The 22,303-nt window shown below is 39.8% G+C and overlaps 2 protein-coding genes across 2 annotated transcripts in view; one reads left to right on the top strand and one right to left on the bottom strand.

Moving 5' to 3' along the window:
- Positions 1-287: 287 nt before the first annotated feature.
- Positions 288-9,313, top strand: MFSD9 (major facilitator superfamily domain containing 9). The gene is given in 10 exon segments (XM_040056887.2): positions 288-338; positions 340-398; positions 400-487; positions 490-580; positions 583-752; positions 2,673-2,760; positions 4,046-4,089; positions 5,285-5,414; positions 5,795-6,004; positions 6,517-9,313. Coding segments are annotated over 10 exon segments (1,704 nt in total). The 5' UTR covers positions 288-302; the 3' UTR covers positions 7,305-9,313.
- A 4,837-nt stretch (positions 9,314-14,150) lies between these two features.
- SLC9A2 (solute carrier family 9 member A2) overlaps positions 14,151-22,303 on the bottom strand; it is a 33,234-nt gene continuing 25,081 nt past the window's right edge. Inside the window, exons 8-12 of the mRNA XM_040056712.2 lie at positions 21,777-21,938; positions 21,100-21,196; positions 20,056-20,187; positions 18,056-18,146; positions 14,151-16,026 (exon numbers count right to left, since the gene is read on the bottom strand). Coding sequence (XP_039912646.1) covers positions 15,656-16,026; positions 18,056-18,146; positions 20,056-20,187; positions 21,100-21,196; positions 21,777-21,938 — 853 coding nt within the window. The 3' untranslated portion in view covers positions 14,151-15,655. The remainder of the gene's footprint in view (positions 16,027-18,055; positions 18,147-20,055; positions 20,188-21,099; positions 21,197-21,776; positions 21,939-22,303) is intronic.

The following is a 22,303-nucleotide window of genomic DNA, read 5'->3' as shown; positions in this document are numbered from 1 at the left end:
TCCCCGACTTTTAGCAAAAAACGCAGCACAGCAGTGAACGTGCTAAGCAGAAAGAGGAATGCCCTTTTTCCTTGGCTCAGTACTACCATCATAAGCCACGTAACAAGACACGAAAACATTCTGCTGCCAGAAACACTTGATGCAGGCACCGGGCTGGGCCCGAGAGACGGCCGAGGAACAGCAGCAGCGCCGGGACACAGCCCCTTTACAGGGGGTAGGTACGATCGCAGGTGCAAGGGCCAAAAAGTCATCTTTCTACAGCAACCACGACAACTGTGCAGGGCATCCATCACCATGCTCCTATGGCATATTTGTTTCCAAAGCCCCTCGGTTCCACCGAGGCTCTTCCTGCCTTCCACAGTGCCTCAGGCCCCGAGGGGACGCGTTGCAAAATTTTTCTTGCAAACACGCAAGAGGCAGGAAGGGCAAAGTCTTACAGAGGTGCGTGCGGGAGAGTGGAGGCAGGGATCCCGACGGCTCCCGAGGCCAGCGGGGAGCCTTACTCTTCCTCATCTTCGCCCGAAAACGAGGACACGAGCAGGACACGCTCAAACCGAAACACCACCCGAGGCTCTCCCGCGCCCCGGCCCCGCCGCCGCTCCGTTTCCGCCGCGCCGCGGGCACTGCGCAGGCCCGGCGCCGCCGCCCGCATGGAGGAGGAGGAGGATGAGGGTGGCGGAGGCCGGGGGGACGCGGGCGGCCGGGCCGCGTCCGCCCGCTTCGTGCGGTGCCTCTACGCGGTGGGATTCCTGGTAAGCCATGGGGCCTGCCCGGAGCGGCCTGCGGCGGGCGGCCGCGCCCGGGAACGGGAATCTGCTCCTTTCCAGGCCAAGGCTGCTGGCTTGTGGGGGGCATCGCTGCAGCTGCTCCTGGGGAACGCCGGTGCTTGTAGCGCTGGCGGTGTGTAGCGGCTGTGCTGTTTTACCCGTGCAAACAGCCGCGCAGTTCGATACACAGCTCGGATTTTTATCCTGTGAATGCCATGGAATAGCGCAGCACCCGAAAAGCTGAGTCTTGCCTTGGTGCTTATAAGAAAGCAGCTGTTTCCTTAAAATGCCCGTGGTTCCTGCAACTTTATCCCCGCCCCCCCCCCCCAAACCCCTAAAAATATGTTTTTCTGACGAAAAAAATAAATAAAGCCCCTCATTGAAAGAACAGACTTTAACGAAGGTTCGTATTCTTTAGCGATTCCCGAGCCTCAGGAAAGTGCCATTTAATTAATTCGAAATTAAAAGCGACGATTTGGAAAATGAATACAAAATGAGCATGAGTTTGCACTGTGAAATGTCAAGATAATTATCTCCTTTTAGGCTGAGCAATAGTAACAACCCAGTTGGATTGTGTCCTGGAGTAAATATCCCAGGAAAACGTGCATTAGAACTTTGCTCCTTTTTACTGACTTTTAAACACCGTGGTTCTCCAGCCCTGAAATAGCTTGTTGACACTGAGCTGGAGCACACAAGAAAATCAACCAAGTGAATGTCCTTTTAGAGGGTGTGGTGATGCAAACTTCCTGTAGCCAGACAAATAAGTACAGCGTACCTATCACCCCACAAAAGGAATTAGACGTGGAATGAGAGCTAAATACCCTGTCAGAGTGGTTAGTGGGTCTTGCTCTACCTGCATGCCTGTGGCAGTCCTGTACTGCCAGGGTACAGTCTGAAACGTGTACTTTTTTATGTCTCTGTTGGTCGCTGAACCTCTCTTCAGGTTCACAGATGACACCTAAGATTGTATTACTGAAGATGTTCGTTAGTGATGTGCTCTGTTTGTTCACACTAATGTATTTAATGATGCTAACCTTGTAAGCCTCAATTTCAGCCTTCAAAAAATAATTTATGACAGACTGTGAGAATTCACTTAGTGACACACCTTGGTACAGTTAATCAGTCTTCGAGGCAGTCTAGTTCAGTTCAGGCAGTCAGTGATGAAAGGTGATCTTGCTCCAATAGATCTCCAAGGGACACTGAATGCTGTGCCAGATTGTAAAGTACTGAAAGAGCTGTTGGGTCAACGTGGTGAGCTTAACAAAAAGTAATAAAGCAAAAGGAACGAGTAGGGGATCCTTGTACTTCTCAGGATGGGCAATGTCCTTTACCCTCCTCTTACAAAATGTTTTTCAATTATGCTTTGCCTTTATTCTTTTTTTTTTTTTTCTTTTTTCGAATTTCCGTCTTGTCACATTTCTTAAGCTATACACAAAGGCAGTCTGTAAGTAGGCTTAGATCTGTTGTAGCTTCTTTCCCATTGTGGTTGGGTTAAAATACTGTTTTTCAAAATATATGTTCTTTGCACAAATAAAAAGTATTTTTAGGTGATTGAAATTAGACCATTTTCAATTTAAAGCACTGGTACAAAGTACTTCTCTTGTTAAACAGGTAAAGTTTAATATATGTTAATGGAGTATTTAATGTTTCAATATATATCTTCAGAAGGATTGTATCTAGAATGGGGGGAGAGAATTGATGTTTTCATAGGTTTAACTCCTCTGTGAGGCAAGCCTTTATCTTTCAGTTTATGTGTTTTGTAACATGAAAATTTTTCTTTCAACCTTGTGTTGATATGGAGATAATTTACCTTTTTTAATTTATTTTTCTAATGTTGACTGTTATTAAGCCAGGTTGCTGTTGTCTTTGTGAAAGTTACTAAAACTTTTCCTGCCTTCTTTTCAGGACTTATTTGGGGTGAGCATGGTTGTTCCTTTAATGAATCTGCATATCAAATCTCTAGGAGCAAGTCATACAGTTGCTGGAATCATAGGTGAGTTGCAGTACTTGATTTGAGTAAGATAAGGCCTGGATTTTGCCTTATTGCAAATTGGACATTGTAACATAATTCTTTCTTGCTCATAGCATAATAAAAAATAAAAACAATTTCCAAGTAAAACTGTAAGGGCAGCCATACTGTGTTAGACCTAGAGACCTGTCCAAACTCGTGCACTGACAGTAGCCAGAAGTACATGCTTGGGAAAGAGCACAATTGGAAAGAACTGGAAAGGAAGTGTTGCAGTAGCATTTGTACAGCTACTTTTCCAGCATCCAAGAATTTACAGCTTAGCAATTTAGGGAGCCAGAGGTGTTGCTTATAGTTTTATTGTTATTTACACTTTGAAAATGATAACTTCTGCAGCTGGTTCTCCAAAGCTTTCCAAGTCCATGAGTGCTCCTAGTTTGATTAAAACCCTTACAGCTATCTTGGCAAAATACTTATTCATTTTTAGGAGTGTTAACAGATAAATTCTGAAGACTTGGAATTTTATCTTAAAGTGTTTAGTGCTAAGGTAAGTTCTGTGGGTTTAAAGTACTTTTTATGGTATTGTTTATGGTTTGGAGTGATGCAATATGTTCTTTATTCCCAGACATGGGACCTGTTATTCAGTTTTATTACTTTGCTTTTTTATTTAATACTTCGTATGAAATAATTCTGCTTCTACACTGAGTTGACAGTATTATTTTAAGCAGCAACTAGTCAAAAATATGTTTTCATTTCAACAGTCTGCTTTGATTTTTAACATTAGAAAAAAAATAGGTTTGAGGTGTATCCTTGTAAATGAAAGAGTCTGGCAGATGTTTCTCTCTCCTTCTCTTTGTTCCTTCTCTTCTAAATGCTAAATGCTGCTAAACTCCTAGCCTCCAAATGAGAAAGGAGGGTCCGTGTATTATTTAGGGCTTCTGTGATGCCTTGCAGTAGACTGAAGCACCAAGTGGAAAGTCCTTTCCAGTAGGGAAATTCTCTCCTGATTCTGAGAAAGCAATTATAAATGCCAAGATCTGTTTTGTTTAATACAAAAACCATACAATGCAACATCATTTTACTTTACATAGTTTTACAACTTTTCAGCACTTTTTTCTTTTTTATTTTTCCATTCCCTGAAACTATTTCCTTTATTAAATGCAAAACTCCATCCTTGGTTTGTCCTCCTCCCTCTTGCCATTCTTCTAGTAAACTATTCCCATGATTTCCCATTTTTAATAATTTAAAAATTTGTGCCATTTTCATTAAAAAAACTCCTTAATTTTTAACAGTAGTATTTTGTTTGTTTCAGGATCTCTCTATGGTGTAATGCAGCTATTTTCCAGCACATTTGTGGTGAGTTCTGACCCTGCATTCCAGAGCATATTGGTATTCCTCTAGATTGTAGGGAGAAAAAGGGTAGAGTTAATGATAGCATTTCTTGACATTTTGAAAATGCATAAAGAGTTCATATAAGCATTTTGGTTGGAGTGACTAGTTTTCAGTTTGCATGAGAAATGGCGGGGTTTTTTATGGGGAATTACGAGGTTCTTCAGACCCAAACAGAATACAGTTTTTAGACAAAAGCTAGAATACAGAGTTGGGCTCAGACACATTATTCAGCAGGTCACAGTTGCACAGGGTTTTCTCCTCTAGTGTTGGTGCTAGTAGAGCAGTTTCCTTCAGGGCAGTAGCCTATTCAAAAAGTAGTCTCACGAGTCATTTCTTCTAGTTTGCTTTCTCTGCTTAATGAGCAGTGTCCTGTAATTCACTGTATGGTCTAAATTAATCTTTGCTGCATCTTTGCCATTTGTTTTGTTTGCATCAGCTATTGATTTTTTTTTTATATCCTAATATTACCCTGGTGCTAGTTCTCTAGTTTTGAAGAGGACAGATTATGAGAATGTAAAGAACTGGTTCAGAGTTTGTTATGCAGGATACCTATCCAGGATAATTTCCTGCTATAATTTTGTGGCATTTTCTTGGAAGTGCAAGACCATTGTCTACTTTCTTAAAAAAACTATTTCCTCTTGGGAATCAAGCTGATTTATAAGTATGATAAATGCAAGTTTTCTGTTTGCCCTCTGCAAACTACGTCTTACTTGTCTGTGCTCAGATGACAATTTCTTCATAGCCAAGTTCATTGCTTTTAGGATGTTCAACAAGTGTCTAATGCATAGCAACCTGACTGATGCAAGCAAATATTTGTGGTTGGTTATGGTAAGATTTTCAGAAGGCTTCTGCTGATAATATTTTGTGGTAATTATTGCAGGACTGTCTTTTAAAAGGGAGATTTTTTTTTTTGTAAAAAAAAGCTCTGTATACAGCATTAAATGGAATCATAGTTTTGGCAGGTAGCCTGCCAGCAGGGCAGAACTCTGCTCGTGACTTCCAGATTTTGAGCACTTAGGAGTGTTCTGTAATAAGCTTATTAGGCTTTCTTTGACAGGCCTTTGATCTCTTTTCTCAATTTAATTTAGAAGTACTGATTGACCATTGCGCATAGCCTAGTGTTATAAAAAGCTAATCTTTCTTTCCTGCTTTGTGAAAGGGCTGCTGGAGTGATATAGTCGGAAGACGGTATTCCCTGCTTGCTTGTATTCTTCTCAGTGCAATGGGCTACTTCCTTCTTGGAAATTCCACCACAGTGTTCCTGTTTGCTATTTCTAGAGTCCCTGTAGGTGAGTAAAAACTTGGCTTTTTGCAGTTTAAATTCTATGTAGTCTCTGCTTGACAATTACTGCGGGAGAAATCATCATATAAGGATAGCTGCATAGCATCACCAACCAGTAGCACCAACTGAACCTTAGTATTGGAAAAGGCTCTACAAAACAAGAATTTTCATGTGTTTTTCCTGAAAATAATTTGAAATGTTGAGGCTTAACCCACCAGGCATCTAATCCCCACAAAGCTGTTTACTCTAGAACTGAAGAATTTGTGATGAGTGGAATTTTAAAAATACGAATCATACAAATTTGGACCATTGTTACTTGAGATAGCTTCTGGGGTTTTTTTGGACCAAGAAATACATGTTTATTGATTTGCTTGTATTTTGTTGCAGGTATTTTCAAACACACACTTTCCATCTCTAAAGCTCTGCTGTCTGACCTGGTTTCGGAGAGGGATCGCCCTTTAGTAATGGGGCGCTTCAATGCAGCCTCCAGTGTGGGCTTCATTCTGGGACCTGTCGTTGGTGGCTACCTTGCAGAGTTCGAAGGTGGCTTTTACCAAACATCCTTCATCTGTGCCTCTATCTTCCTTCTGAATGGTGGTAAGTTGCATATCACATTTTACATCTTGGGTCTCTTCATTCCTCATTTTGTCCTTCTAGGCCATCTGTAAGTCCTTGAATTCAAAGTGTAGTTATCATCTAAGGCATAAATATTTTGTATGCCAACTCTACTGTTTGAATTTGAACTTGTGCGGAAGGGTGGGAATTTTGAAACTGTTATCCTTCAGGTGCTTCTCCTTTGTTTTTCCCATATCTCTTTTATACTCAGACACAAATGGGAGTTTTTGATGTGCCTAAAAGTGAAGACTAGAAATCAGAATTTTGGCTTTAGCCATTAGATTTGTCTGTATGGTGTGAGTGTGGCATTTCAGTGCTTTCCTTTTTTGCTTTCACTGCATTTAAAATTGATCCATTACTATAGATAACACTAGACTTAATATTTGCAATTTTTTTAACGACAAGTATTGTTGAAGTATTTTTTTTTAAGTTGTTACAATCAAACTAATGTCTTCCACATAAAGTTGATGCAGCTAATTTCATGATCTGTATAGGTCTTGTCTGGATGTTACCCTGGAGTGAAGAAAACACTAGCAATAGGGACCATTGCCAAGACAAAGGAACAAACAGTTTCTCAGCAAAGTCAAATCATGACCTTCACTTGAAATCAGCAACTAACAGAGCTGTGAAAAACAGTAGTTTTTTCCAGTCTCCATGGATCCAAGTTGGAGCAGTGCTGAAGAAGATTAAAGGAATTGCGTGCTCTAATTTGTGGGATGTATTTTTGGTGCGGTTCCTGATGTCTGTTGCTATACTGCTGTACTACAGTAATTTTACTCTGGCCTTGGAGGAGAGATTTGGGGTGAAACCCTTGTTTGCCGGATACCTAATGAGCTACAGCAGCGCGCTCGGAGTCCTCGCTGGTTGTCTGCTCGGACCAATAACAAGACTCTATCGGCACAACACTTACAGACTTTTGTTGCACTCCAGCACTTTTACCTGCACGCTGATTCTGCTCTATGCGTCAGCACTGAGCATATGGATGGTCATTTTGTCCTCCACCTTCCTGGCCTTCTCCACTACCATAGGCCGTACGTGTATCATTGACCTGGAACTGACCGTTGGCGGGAGCGAGGCCAGCGGTACACTCCTAGGTGTTGGACAGTCGGTGACATCAGTGGGACGTATTATTGCCCCACTCCTTTCTGGAATTGCTCAGGAGTTCAGTCCTTGTGGCCCTCCAAGTCTAGCCGTGGGACTAGCATTAGTTGCTATTGTGATAATGAACGCAAACAAACAAAAATACCGTGGTCACGGAAGTGTGAAGTTAAAAAATCAGTAGTCACAATTTTGGGCTGCACAGATGTGTCTTCACCTGCCAGGCTTGTACAGTAATTACATGATTTTTAAAGAGAGCACATAATGTTCCCATGGAAGCAAGTATATATACACGTATTTCTGCTGCAGGGATGTTGAGTCTAGACAGATGTTGTTCTAACAGGACATTTCTAAGACGGGCAGGTATTGTTATGTTGTACTGGCTGTGATTTTTTAAATGGATTTTTAACCTTTTTGGAGGGGAAAAAAAGAATGTCAGGAAACGCACAAATCCTGCTTGTAGCTCATTTTTGAAATAGTGTTTCGATTGAAATATGGTTAAAAAAGGTGAATCAAAGGTGAATTTTTGTTATTTAATCAGAAGGAGAATTTGCAATATGTTTGGCCTTAATTTCTTATGCTGTAGTCTGTTTCCTTTTGTCTGTTAAGACAGTTATATACAACAGGATGTTTGTTTATGTGATATTTGTGTAGCGTATTTTGTCCACAAAACTTTCTGCAGACCATGGTTAGGCACTTTGGGGTAATCATGCAACCCCTGCTCTTTCCCAAGTAACAGAACTGGGTATATGCTAACTTCATGTACTAGAATACCTAATGTTAGAATAATACAAGGCCATTCAAAATGAAACTGAGGCTGAATTTAAGTGTTATTGACATTTGAACTGGTGGCTTCTGTTTAGTAATAACTTCTACTGAGGAACTTTGTCAGAATTTCTTTATTTATATTTCCTGTGCAATTTTTCTACCTTCATTTTAAGAATAAATTTCCTTCTTCATTCTCTCAAATGACTGTAAAGGTGTTAGCATCTAGCAGTAGTTCATGGTTCCAGATTAATGCATCCTCATCTCATATGTCTCATCTCAGGCATAAGTGACATCTTGATGACAAGAGAAACACAATTTTGTTGCTATTTTAGTCCTCATTTGTGTGCATGGCTTAACTGAAGAGAAGTTACGCTCAGAGCTGTACAGAGTTCTAGCATTCCTGTGCTATTTATTGTTCAAGCTCATTACTTGCCAGTCACCATTGTTTGTATTTCATATGAAACATGGAAAAAATGTATTTTGCTCTGATAATGTTCTCTATGATCTTCGCTATATTGCCTGATGAAAGTACGAAGTCAACTATGTAAGTGGTTGGTTGGGGGGGGAATTATGCAATTGAGTTATCTCCTTGAACACATAAGTGCAGACACTCTTCCTGCTTCAGGTGAGTCATGGATGGTGCTTGCATTTTTTATTTTCATTTTCTTCTTTACCTCTTCCACTGCCTACTAGCATTCAAATATTTTTGAAACCTTAGTGATACCAGTGGCAGCAACATAGGAATTCCTGTATGGAACTCTGAATTGTTTTAATTCTATTTATTGACATAATCAGTGTCTTATTCTTACTGTGGTTTCAGTACATATCCTCAGAGTTCTTGATCACAGTAATATGTGTTTCATTTCTCCCTAGGAACTTGAGGTATTTTCAGGTCTCTTACCTTCTCTTGCTTTTCTTGGTAGATGCCCAAAACATTATTGCTCTAAATTTCCTATTTTCTTTCTTTCCGTCTTTTAATTTGTTTTTCTTCACCTAAAACCACCCTTATGTAAGTAAGGGAATTCTGTTTTGCATCTCTAGCAAGGGATTAAGGAAAAGGGTTGAAAAAAAGCTTAAAAATTAATATATATTAGTTATTTAGTAATTTTTCCAGTATTTGTTGATTATGTGATGTAATGTAACATTTAGCCTTCTAAATTGCTGCACTGATTTAATCTGACCTCTGAACATCTATCCTAATACATATCCTACTGAATATTGGTTATAGAAGCCTCACAGTTGAGAAATCTATAGAAGCCTGTGGTCTTGTGGTCATGTTGCAATACATTTTACATAAGTTTTTTGACTTTTAGGCCAAAATGACTCCTGAAGTGTCACAGAAAGATTTCTTTTCTGACACATTCCTCATGTGTCATTATGTCACTGTGGTTTTTTTCCCATCTTCCTCTGCTGAAGCTACAGCACAAAATAGAAGTGTTCAAGTCAATACGAAGTGTGGATGCTTTCTTTTTTTTTCCTCAAGCTATGGTTAAAATTATTTGAACCTGTCTACATTTCTCATAAAGGGCACAGGAACCAAGGATTCAACCAAGAAGTGGCATGGCAGTGGATGAAAAAGAAGAAATAAAATAAAATGGAGAACTGTGCAATTTTGAGATGAAGTCCTTAAAGCTACGGTTCCTTGTGCCTGGAGACCACATTTGCACCCCTTGTGTTGCCTCTTAGTTGCCATAACCATGCAAATGCAGAGAGTGAAGATTAAATTACATTCCTGCTGATACAGAGATGTGATTTCCCATTTTAAGTTGAAGGAAGAGCAGTTGCAGCTGATTTTGGGCACAGTCTAGTGGGCAAACTACTGAATTACTCAGCTGTTCCTTGAATTTAGTTGTAGTGTCTTCTCTAGAAGACAGTAACAAACCAGATCTGAATATGGACTAAAGGAAAACATTTTCTACCAGCAAACCACTGCAAATTAAGATTTTTCTCTTGCTTGCTGTTCTTTATTCTGGGTCGGTTTTCTTGGGCCTGTAGGAAGTGTTGGGGTTTGGTTTAGTTTTTTGGGTTTTTTTGGTCTTAGCCCTTCAAAATTTTCCCTTTGGTAAGTGACTTTTCTGATGATTTTGATCAGTTCATGTTGAAGAGGCTGTGTATACATACTGATTTTGTTGCTTTTAAATGATGAAGCAAAGGTAAGTTTTGGGGTTTTTTTTTCCTATTGGGTTTGGCTATGTACTTTTGAAGAGATCTTCTATAAACATACCAGTTGGGGGTTGACCCTGGCTGGACACCAGGTACCCACCAAAGCCTCTCCCCTCTGGAACTGGACAGGGGAGAGGAGATATAACAAAAGACTTATAGGTTAAGAACAGGGAGAGATCACTCACTGATTATTGTGAGAAAAATAGGCTCAACTCAGGGAAATAATTGAATTTATTACCAATCAAAATCAGAGCGGGTTAATGAGAAGTAAGATAAATCTTAAAAACGCCTTCCTGCCACCCCTCCCTCCTTCCTGGGCTCCACCTGCTCCCCTGCTGCAGCACAGGAGGACGACGAGTGAGATGGTCAGTTCGTCACACATTGTTATGCTGCTTGGAGAGAAGAATCCTTCCCCTGCTCCAGTGTGGCGTCCCTCCCAAAGGCGATAGTCTTCCAGGGATTTCTACAATGTGCGTCCTTCCCGTAGTGACTCACAGCTCTTCCCTACAGTTCTTCACTAACCACTCCAGCGTGGGTCCCTTTCCACAGGATGCAGTCCTTCAGCAGCAGACTGCTCCAGTGTGAGACCCCACAGACCCACGGGTCCTGCCAGCAAAGCTGCTCTACCGTGGGCTCCTCTCTCCATGCGCCGACAGGTCCTGCCAGAAACCTGCTCCTGTGTGGGCTTACCATGAGGTCACAGCCTCTTTTGGGCATCCATCTGCTGTGACGGGGTCCTCCAGAGGCTGCAGGTGGATATCTGCTCCCTGTGGACCTCCAAGGACTGCAGGGGCACAGCTGCCTTATCATGGTCTTCAGCAGAGCCTGCAGGGGCATCTCCTGCAGTCTGGAGCACTTCCTCCCCTCCTGCACGGACCTCGTCGTCTGCAGGGTTGTTTCTCTCACTCCTCACTTTGGTCGCTACTGCTTCTATGAAGTAACTTCTTTTTTCCTTTTTTAATATGTTACTAGATACTGATTGTCTTGGCCTTGGCCAGTGGTGGGTCCACCTTGGAGCCAGCTGGCATTGGCTCACTCAGGTAAAAGGAAAGCTTCTGCAGCTCCTCAGAGAAGCCACCACTGTATCCCCCTCTGATACCAAAACCTCACCATGCAAACCCAATACACCAGTTCAGCAGACTTCCATTTCTTGTCCAGTTTTCTTTCTTCTGAATTTACACACTGCAGCACTATCACAGTGGTCAGTACCATTCTCATCTTTGAAGAACAAGTTGATTATTGAGCAGATAATGCAGCAACAAAATAAGACAAGCACTGTTTATGATATGGCTTGCTCATTACTTCAGGTTCTCTGTAGTGCCATTACATTCCTGCTGCTGGGAACCTCTGTGAGTGCTGCCAGTGCCAATTTGGTTATGAGTGTTGCAGGATACCCTTGGGTGAATGATCCTTTCTAGCCTGGCACTTTGGCATTTGAAAACCCAAGACTTGCCTGTGCTGTTATTGCTATAATATTGAAGACTAATCCACGAAGAGCTGATCATGAATCTTGTAAGATCATGAATCTTGCAGGAGTGTACCGGAGCCTGAACTTTGAGAATCAAATGATTGTGAATGGAGGTCAGACTGCTTTTAGTATACAGCTTATTTTTAAGGGATGTCTTGAAAAACGTCTGTTTTAATTTACAAAGAGAAAATAATTCAAATTTTTAATTATTTTAAATCTCAGCACCAAGGAACTATTTTTTGAGATGTGCTACACAGTAAGAATCAGTCTTCCATTCTGTCAAATATCTAATAAATAGGAGGTCTCAGCAAAGAAAAAATGAAGTAAGCTGAAATATTCAAAATTTTCTTTTGTGGCAAAAAAAATTACTTTTTGAAACAAAACCTGTGGTAATTAGGGTGCCATATTTATGCACATTAACAAGGATATTTTTATCGGATCAGAGCTCTTCTGGTACAAAAAGCATTCTGACATCCAATTTCAAAATCTTTCATCTTTTCTGCAGGGGCTGGGGGATGTTGACAGAACTTGGACAGTTTTGGAAATGGTGACCTGCTAAAGCATTTCTTGGAGTGTGAGCTGATGTCTGGAATTGGTAGATTGGGCAGCTCTTGAAAATTTAGTGTGGGGTGCAGTGTGTTTCCTTCCAGAGAGCCCAAGATACCCTTCATAACAGCAGGCATGTTATTTTGGCAAAAAAAAAATAACTTTCTTTTTCCATGTGATTTCTATGTGGCTTTAGTACAGAAGGATATTTCAAAATTTAAAATTGTTATGCAGCAGGGTTTTCTTTTGTTGAACTGGTTTCAGTGGAATTTGCATTATACTTTAGTACAAAGTAGGACAGCCCTTAAAATTCTAGCTCTTTCAGCAAATTATTCTTGGGGTTTTTTTTCAAGTTATCTGCCTAAAAAAGGTAACTGGGTGTCTCTCATCTAGGCCTTCTAGGCCATCTACCTGCTTTCTTATCCTACTTCAATTTATAGGCTTCTCAGGAGCTGAAGGGGAAATCCTGAAAACCCTTATTCAGAGTGGAATGGTATTTTCCCACTGTCCCTAAAACTGGACTTTCTAAATCAAAAAATGCATTAAAATATCTATACTACAGAGTGTAACTGGGGAGTCCATCTGGAAACAAAACATTTGCATGTGGCTTTGGCAAGTTTCCCAGTCACTGCTGAAGATCTGGTTTCCTTGAAAAAGGAAGAAACATCGTCCTCAGTCAATACATGACTTTCCCCATCAGATGGTGCTCGAGTACAGATTGATTGGGCATTTCATTCTCCAGCAGACAAACTGCTACAACAAGAAGGATGTGTCTCCTCTGCAGGCTCAAAAAAAAAAAGTGCTCATGTGTTTTTCCTTTCCAGGAAAAAAAAAAAAATATATATATATATATATATATATAAAAGATAAAGATAAAGCTCTGACCCAAACCAGAGTAAGAGTTGAATTATAAGGGCTAACTGGAACAACACCTGTGTCACCTGTTGCTGTCATTGCTGCTGAAAAGGAGAGTACCCAGAAATCAGTTCCCAGACATGGCAAGGATCTGATGCAGCAGTAGTGGAAAAGAGCCTGAAGTGGGTATGAAGAGCAGAAGTGAGGAAGGAGAGGGTACTCTCAAGGGCACAAAATCCCAGGAGATTTGCAATTCTACTTCACAGTGTGAATATTCTGTGGTATTTCGTGAATTTCAAAGTGCTTTGGAAAGGTAAAAACATGCTATCGTGTTTTGGAGCACCAAGAGCTAAAGACCATATTTCATAAAAATGACCTTCAATTCGATGTGCTTGTACTATGGGGCACCACTTTAGGCACAAATAATGTGAGCATGCCCTGCATTAATGGGCAACCAGCATACCAGTAAGGTTCCTGAAACCTGCATTCATTATTTAAAATTGTGCCATAAAAAATAACAACTGTTTGGAAAAAAAAAAGAAAGGCAGCTCTCCCCAGACAGAAGCCAAGTGCTTGGTCATTACCAGCACGCAAACAAGAAAACTCCACAGAGAGTAAACTAAATGTTGACGTGCAACATTTCCTATTTATTTATTTTGGTCAGATTTCAGGTTGGCCTAATATAAAACAGCTAATCTAAACAGCCTGATCTGTAAGAAAGATGTCTCAAAACTGAAATCAAAACTCGAGGCTTCTTTCTTATTCAAACATGATCCAAATTATGCAGTGACATAGCATTCCCTGACAATCTTAGAGATGAAAGTACTTTCCTCTTTAAAGACAAATTTAAATATGTTTTCAAAACTTGCTGGCTTTGTTTGAACCCTTTTTTTTTTTTCCCCTAATAGGAGATGAACATTAGAGGACAGCTAAGTCTTGATTTTCGCAGTAATCATTTGTTGAGAATAGCCATGAACATTTAACTGAGGTTTATAGGGTTCACAGAGCCATTCCTCTGCAGCTTAGACTGTGCATTTGCCACTCAGCAGAATTTTCCATAGCTGGAACAGAGGAAAAACACTAAAGGACCTGTGCTAAGGAAAGAGTTTAGGAAGATTTGATATTTCAAATACATACATGAAATAAATATTTTGGAAATGCTGTTAGAAGAATGAATCCACATTTATAAACCCCAACCCATGAACATTTGAAAGAAATCTACTTTGTGATTTTAAAAGGAAACTCTGATTTTTAATAGTTCTTTCAAAACAAGCTTAAATAAAAAAAAAAAATTAATCTTATTGCCCACAGATTTAGAAATGTGCTAATGAAAGAGAAAAGTTATGATTTCACAGTGTACATTCTTCAATGAAAGTTATCAATTTTGTAACAAGTAGAAAGAAAATTATTTCTGCATTGTAATGAAATGTGTATCTGTGCTAAAGCAAGCTCAGTACTTAAGTGGGACAGAAAGTGCAAATTCCTGAGAGCTACAGTTAAGCATTTATTTTAATGCATCCTCCTTTCCCATACGCTCTCAAATGGCAACCATTGGATGCTAGGATCAGGAAGTCCATGTTATTAAGGTGCACAGTGACTTCAGCTAATTCCAGGGCCCCACTGTGCTACTTTTCTGTAAAAACAAATTAGATGGAACAATTTTTCTCCTTGGAGTGCATAGCTCAGACAAAGAAAATATTATCTTTCCCCTTTTACAGAGGAGGAAACAAAAATTAACCAGGGTCACAAGCATGAGTTGAATGAGCTTTCTTGAGTCTCAGTGGTCCCTGACTCAAACAAGAGACTGCTCGCTTTGTCTACGCGCAGTGCTCTGCAACTATCCTACTGCTGTGTTTGCGTTACATTGCAACCAAGTAACTAAGGTGCAAAAAAGCAAATTTGATTCAGAACAATATTTATCCACTTGAAGTTTTCTGGTTTTAGGCCTTCTAAAGGTGTCCTGCTAAGTGTTCTCAGTTCTTGCTGACGTAAGTGAAAGCCAAGGTAATTCAGTTTTTCTTTGGTGATACTCAGTACCTTTTGAAGGTATCATATTGCCAAAAATTCAGAAAGTAAAAATTCAAGCTATTCAGGTCTTTGTTGCAAGTCCATTTTATAAGCCGTATTTGCAATTCTGCCCCTACAGCTTGTTTCTGCTCTTCTTCCTCTTTTTCTGCATCAGAGGTCTTTGAACAAACTAGGCTTTGGGAATATATTTATTCTTCTTTAGAAGTCTATATGATAGGTGCATTGTGCAATTTTCAGTGTTATTCATACTGAAGCTCTGGTTAAAACAACTGCTATTGATTATAAATAAAATCTGAAATGATACACAAGTTGGGGGATATTTTTTAAGAATCCATTCATCACTGGACTTTCAACAATGATTTCAATGGAAAACTGGGTATTGAACCTTCGTGACTTGGCTCCATGAGAGATGATGTGATAAGGCACATTTCCATACTATTTTAACAGTGGAAATAATGTAATTAAATTAAAGCATTGCCACAAGTTATTTATAAAATATATAATTTTTTTTATGTCTTTAACATTGCAATTGCTCCAGTATTCCTTTCACTTAGTTAATGGAGTTGACGTAACCCAAATGGAAGTGGTTAGACCCAGACTGAGGCTTGTTTTGTTATATTGATGGATCCCATAGTCTGATTAGATAGTTTAGAATCCTAATTCAACACGTCCATGGCATATTGTCAATAGTTCTCCTTTGGCTATGTTCAGTACAGCTGGTTCTCAGGCTTATTTCTCTGCCTGTCCCCTTGCGACGCCTGCCTAACTAACCGTGGTGGTGGCATAGGTCTTGCTGACCCGTGGTCTGCAGTCAGATCTTCCCTGCTCAAAGTGCCAAATCTTGGTCTCGTCAGCAGCGGCTGCCTGAACCCGATGGACGGCTGAGGCAAGGTGCTTGGGTCCTGCTGCTCTCCTCGGCCGTCCTGGCTCCCGTCAACTTCGTTCTTCCACTCCACCCTAAACTCAGGTAGTGGCCTCTGCTGTCTCAGTCTCTGGTCTCTCAAGATTTTCCCTGCTCTGGGCCTTAGATTGAGCACTGTGGTAGCAGCATCCAACTCAGAGTCACTGCTGTCACCCACTGTTAATTGGAAACAAAAAGTATAGTTTTAGGTGTAGAATATAATTGTTTCGGGAATATTTGGGTAACACCACACTGAGCCCCTGCAGCCATATAATAAAGTTTCCCCATGTTTTTCTATATTCAGTGCTTTCTGATTAGACACAGAAACAGCCTCTTAACTCTGCCAAAAGAGGGGATCGATTTGACTTTAAAACATCCCTAGCTTAATGTGTGATTTTTAGAAAGGCCTCACTCAGCTGCTTCTTGATTGCCAAGTGCTCCCTTGATTGAAGTAGCATTTCCCCAGCGCTGGGAAATTTCCAGTTCTCTGGACAGAAAAAAAAAATTGCCTCTCTCTGAGCTTAGGGTCTAGTCCATGCTTACAACCAAGCAGGATACCAAAATTAGATTTCTCAGCCTCGCATCTCATGTAATCTAAACCGAGAGGCATTTCCAGAGCACAACATGTACAGGGGTTCTGGAAACTTGACTTTGGAAAAGGAGCATCAGTACCAGGCAAAGAATCTCTCAAGGTCAATGTGCAGATGGGTGGAAATATCCCATCTTTAACAAGGCTGAATGTAAGACACGAAATAAAATCAACAGGGCAAATCTTATAGGTTCAAGTGCTGCAGATTTCCTCCCACTCACAGAAGAGTAGAATATGCTCGAGGGAAAGCTGGCATAATTGTTCAGGGAATGCCCTTAAATGATCATTGCCAGTTAAACCAAGCTGGAGATTGTCTGGATGTGCACATGAGGATATATTTTTTTCCCCAGAAGACTTCTTTAAAAAGAATTAACTTCTTCATGAAAACTTGCACACTTGAGTCATCTGGCAATAATTTTACCAATAGTTTGTGAATGCCTCAGATTTGTTCTTAGAATTAAATCAGATATGGTGTTTTAAATATATCAAAGTAAACAAGTGTATTGTGTAACTGTCATAGGAACAACGTGGATTAGTAGCCTTCATGTTATTTCTTGTAAAAAGATGAGGAAGAGGTCAACAAAACATATCACCATGTAATTGTCCATTCACCCAGATAATTATATATCAAGGAAGGTCTTCATCAGACTGTGTTTTCGGGCTTTTTCCCTTCTAAATATGTCAAATAATATAATTTTTGACAATTGAATAACCTGGAGGCATATTTTCTCTTTAATTCTAGGTGACAGTAGGTGACCTCTGCAGATTAACTACAGAATAAAAGGCATCCTACACTCAGGAGAGCAAAAATATCATTATTAACAGACAAAAACAGTCAATTGTTAAATTAATTGGGAATAGTGGAAGACTAACTGTGATTGAGATCAGGAAATTTTAGCAACTCTGCAGAGACTTCTTCTTCCCAGCAAAAGATCTTGATGACAGCTTGTCATGAAAGAAAATGCTCCTGAGTATGGTATTAGCATGGTAATGAAACCAGTAACAATCAAAAATACTATATAGAATTGGGCAAAGTTTTCACATCAAATATTTGTGCTCCAACAGATTTTTAAAATTTTTTTGTTGTTGTTGTTTTTGTTGTTAGAACTACAATATAAAATCTTTGTCAGTTTAGGCAGGGGGGAAAAAAATAGCAAATTGGTTGTAAACCACAGCATTTTGAGCATAAGAACAATAAACTAGATCCAATGTCCTCATCACCCTCTCTGGTTTGGTTCTCAGAGCAGTGTCGTCTACCCTGACGCCAGAGAGAAAAGAACCAAATGGGCTCATAATCCAGGAGGGATATGAGGGATAGAAAGATGAGGAGAATGAGCCATGGCAGTGTTCCTGGTGCAAAAGAGCAGCAGGCTGCTGCTTGCTGACATGAGGAGATGTGATGGGAGGAACTATGCCAGTATGGAAGAGGAAGTGAGGAAGCCCCACAAAACCCTGCTGATCCAGGGCATTTCTCTACACTCACATTTCTGCTTTAGGACACACTGCTTTAAAGGCTCCAATATGCTGATTTCTCTACAACATCCCTAGAAAAACCCTCCTTCTAAGTAAGCAAAATGACTGCAGCACAGTAAGAGAAAAGCAGAAAAATTTCGTTACCTCTGGAAGATGTTTTATTTCTCACTCGTAGTTTCTCTGGGAGTTTAGTGTTTTTAGGAAGTGAAAGGAATCTTTTTGTATTTGCTGCAGCCTGCATGCAAAGAAAACCAAAACATTTTAACTCACTGCAGCCTAGTGTACCTGCATAATGCATGTTAAGATACACAGCTGAGGCTTGAACGGGTTTATGTAGCTAAAGGGCTGGAGAGTAGTTTTGAATTAGCTAATATGTAATCTTTTACTACATACTCAGTGCTAATTGCTGGCTGAAGTCTGTGCTAACTAAGGTAAAGACTGAATAATCTCAAGCAGTTTAATCAAATGAAAGCCTAGTGATATGCCCTCTGAGATCAGAGTTAATAAATGTGTGGTCCCTAACCTCAACCTTGCCTGCACAGGTTTTCCTAAGAAAGGCAAACGCTGGCACTTCATGCAGCTCCTTGTTTAAAACTTGTTTAAAACTTTTTATTAGTCAGCTGCAAATATTTGGGTGAAAGTGAAGCTTGGGCTCAAGAGCTAATCTGTATTCTGATCCTGCAAGCGCTTTATACATATAAATGACTTTATACAGTTGACTAGTCACACTGAAGTTGATGAGGAAGTTAGGCACCAGCATGATCATTTACCAGTTCAGGGCATAAAATCCTTGTTTTCCCCAGACTAAGATTTAAAGGCTCTGGGAACATGGGAACAGACCATACTTCATACTTCCTGGAACCTAAGAGGTACTTTGAAGGACAATTACTTTTTTTTTTTAAATTCCAAAATTTCTCAAGTACATCCTTTCTTGCGTTTGCTACAAAGATTTTTAAAATCTTTACAGTCTACCAGCTCTCCTCTGCTCATACCATTACTTGTGGCAAACTCAAAGGGAACTTGAAAGGAAATTTATTTTCCCTTAGAGATTTTTCCTCTTTGGATTTTTATTTTTTTCTCTTTCTCCTCTTCCCTCTGTGGAGGATTTATCCAAAGATAATTATTCTTAAAATTATAGCCAGTGTGTTTTAAAAAGTTATCAGACATCCTTTTTCTCTCCCTGCCCCAAAAGTTCTGCTGAGTCTCCTCACTATTTCACACAGTAAATAATTTAACTGTATGAAAAAAGATAATGTGTAACTGCAGCTGAGAGGAAAAAATATCATTCAGGAACAGTCTTATTGTCATAATTAAGACCACAGTAGGACTGGTAATGATCACCTATGAGACACAGCCCTTTTGGAGACATTATTCCAGCCTCAACTGCTGAAGGACAACTGTATCAGTGAAGACAACAGCCACTAAGTATTCCTGTAACATGAAAATACATATTCACAGGATGGTTAATTTCCTTGATACCTCATATGACCCAAAGGATCAGTTCTCCTGCCTAATTACCGTGTTCCATTCCAATATGGTTGAAAGTTTACAATTGCAGGATTGCCTCAGAGACCCAAATATTACCATGCCACTGCAATCCTTTCAAGTGGAAGGAGTTTTCCTAACTGGTGTCAAAATCTGAAGGCCTGACTACATTTTATGAATACTAAAGAGCATACAGTATTTTTCAAGTGAAGAGCTTGCTTTGACTGATGTGGTCAAAAGTACTCTCCTATATTTTGGAGCTTATTGTAAGTAGCTTTTCTATCTCAAAGTAATTTTTAACCTTTAATCATCCACACTTCATCAAAATACTGATGGAGAATACTGACCATAACTACATTGTGTACAGAGCCTGTCCAGCTTCTCTGAGGTAAAATTATGGCAGCAGATCCCACTCCCATGTCACATTCTACAAGACTGAAGCTTTGCTGAAGGTATCAACCTTAAGGGGCTCACATGTGTATGTGTGATATTACATGTGCAGTTGTCTTCCAAATTCAGGATTTTTCCCTGCATGTCAGAAGATTGTTTTTCTGCACGACAGTTAGCTACAAAGAGCTGCTTTCAATTAAAAATTTAAATTAAAAAAAAAAAGAACATACCAAAAAAAATTAAAAAAAAAAAAAAAAAAAAGCAAGTACCGGTCTTTCTCTTGACAGGCTGTTTGTTTTCCTCAGGCTCTCCCTAAGGCTGTGCCGGCGACGGATCAGAATTTCTTTGGCCTGCTTTTCACTTGCATCTGCAGCCAGGCTATGTCGGTTGTAGGACATTGTCTGAAATATAAAAGCAGTGATCACAGCCTGGAAAGCATGATGTCAAATGTGTTGGGCTATATGAACAGGGAAAAACAGGCTTTTTGCTTTAATAAGCATCATAAATCCTCATGAACAGGATTGTATTGCAGATGATTAAGAGCAAGAACAATAATTACGCTGAGAATGTTTTTATTCATCTGCTTCACAACCACCTGGTTTGTTGTTGTTTGTTTTTTTTTTGTTGGTTTTGGTTCATTTATTTTTTTTAACCTGCTGATATTTATAATGAAAGACAAAATGGGAGAAGCTGGCTTAATACTGTGTTTACCCCCATACTTTAGTGGCTTGGTCAGTATGTCAGTAGAGGACACATATTTGAAAGTGATGAGTCCCCTAGAGGTAAGTCATTTTTACTTCCAACAAGCTGAAGCTTGCTCAATTTTTGAATGTTTTCCAAGGGCTCAGGCATTCAAACTACTTAGCCACAGGAGGATAAATGTGAAATGTCCTTTTGCTTTTATTTCACTATTTTTTCAGTTCATCATCTCTGGTCTTAATAGAAACAACTTTATAACTGGAGGCAAATATGAAATCTAATCCCATATCATGAAGTGAGCAATATACTGATACAAGTAGACAGTGTTGGGTTGAATTGGCACCTACAATCCTACTTTATTACTGTAGGTACGTCAGAGGTAATAAGACAAAAATATTAAGCCTTATCAATAGTGTAAGATCAAGTACACAAAGGAATGTGAATATGCTACCGTACATATGACAGGATATGGATTCAAGGCAACAGAAGTAAGTAAGAGCATTATTTGTTATTATATGATAGAGCAGATGTACTAGCTCAAAGATGTGTTAGGAAGATAATCAGTATATTAGAAGAGCAGTGGGATATTTATGTAGGCAAAAGTTCATCCTTACTCGATGTCGTATTTGGTAGAGATTCTTTGTTAATATTTCTCGCATGTTTTCCATTTCAGTGGGAGAAAGAGGCTTTATCTTTCCTTCATGATAGTCACTGTGGAAGAATGAAAAAAAATGAAAATTTTAGAGGGGGAGACAGAGAGAGGGAAGGAGAGAGAGAGAGGATGTTTTTATTTTTATGGTCAGGAATAACATTTGAATTATTTCCTTTGTTAGAGGTAGAAACAACATTCCAAAACAACCAAGTAATAGGCGAAAATGTAACACGTAGAAAAGAAATCTTGATTTCATTTGAATCGGCGGTAAGACACAAAATGTGATAAAAATGACAGTCTTTAGGTACTGTTCAGAATGCCCCTCAGGCTATCCTTGTAGCTATTCTCAGCAGACAGGCAGGCACATGTCCACGTCCACCTCCACTCTACGGCAGATCGATGTTCCAGTGGGCAGCTGTCCCAGTAAAACTGCACACCCCGGAAGAACACGGCATTTCAGGTGAGCCTACAGGCAAAAGGCTCTTGTTTCACATCCTCTCACTGTCCTCTTACTGTTCTGGTGACATTAGGACACAAAATATCCTAAGTCAAAGTGATTATCCCGCCTACAGTCTGGGCTGTCAAATAAATTGTGTGACCCAGCTGAGATGCTTGGCCATGCCGGCATCGCTTGCTTACCTGAGAGACACCGATGATGGGACCTTGCTTATCATTCCACTCTCCGCCATCTCAATAGCATGCTTGATTTCTAGCTTCTTGTATAAAGAAACAATGCTGGATTTGGGCTGGTTCTCACGGATTAGAAGTCTTCGCAGGTATTTATTGTCGAACTTTTTAAACCTGTACATGAGGCAAACCAGCCCAACCAGTTAATTTTTGCTGTGCATAGGTAAGGAAAGCCAATATATTGCAGTTAATGAAATTTTAAAGGACTTTATTGTCTGGGAATGTGTCTATTCATGTTAACAACCTAATGCTGAGTAACCTAAGAAAGGGTCAATTTCAACTTTACCTCAGATAGAGTCTTAAGCTGTGTTTTTGTTAATGTGTTAATGGGCAGTCTCCCTAGAAGCAACTTTGAACTTTTAGGTATTCTATGTTATTAGAAAATATTATTTTTAATTCTCTGTTTTCATCAAGACAAAGAGAACATTAAATATTTACTGTAATAACAACTAAAAGGCCAACATTTTCATCAACTGCTT

This window comes from Hirundo rustica, chromosome 2, assembly GCF_015227805.2.
Source record: "Hirundo rustica isolate bHirRus1 chromosome 2, bHirRus1.pri.v3, whole genome shotgun sequence".
In the NCBI taxonomy this organism is placed as follows: domain Eukaryota; kingdom Metazoa; phylum Chordata; class Aves; order Passeriformes; family Hirundinidae; genus Hirundo; species Hirundo rustica.
The sequence above is the reverse complement of the archived record's forward strand: the minus strand, read 5'-3'. Positions and strand labels throughout refer to the sequence as shown.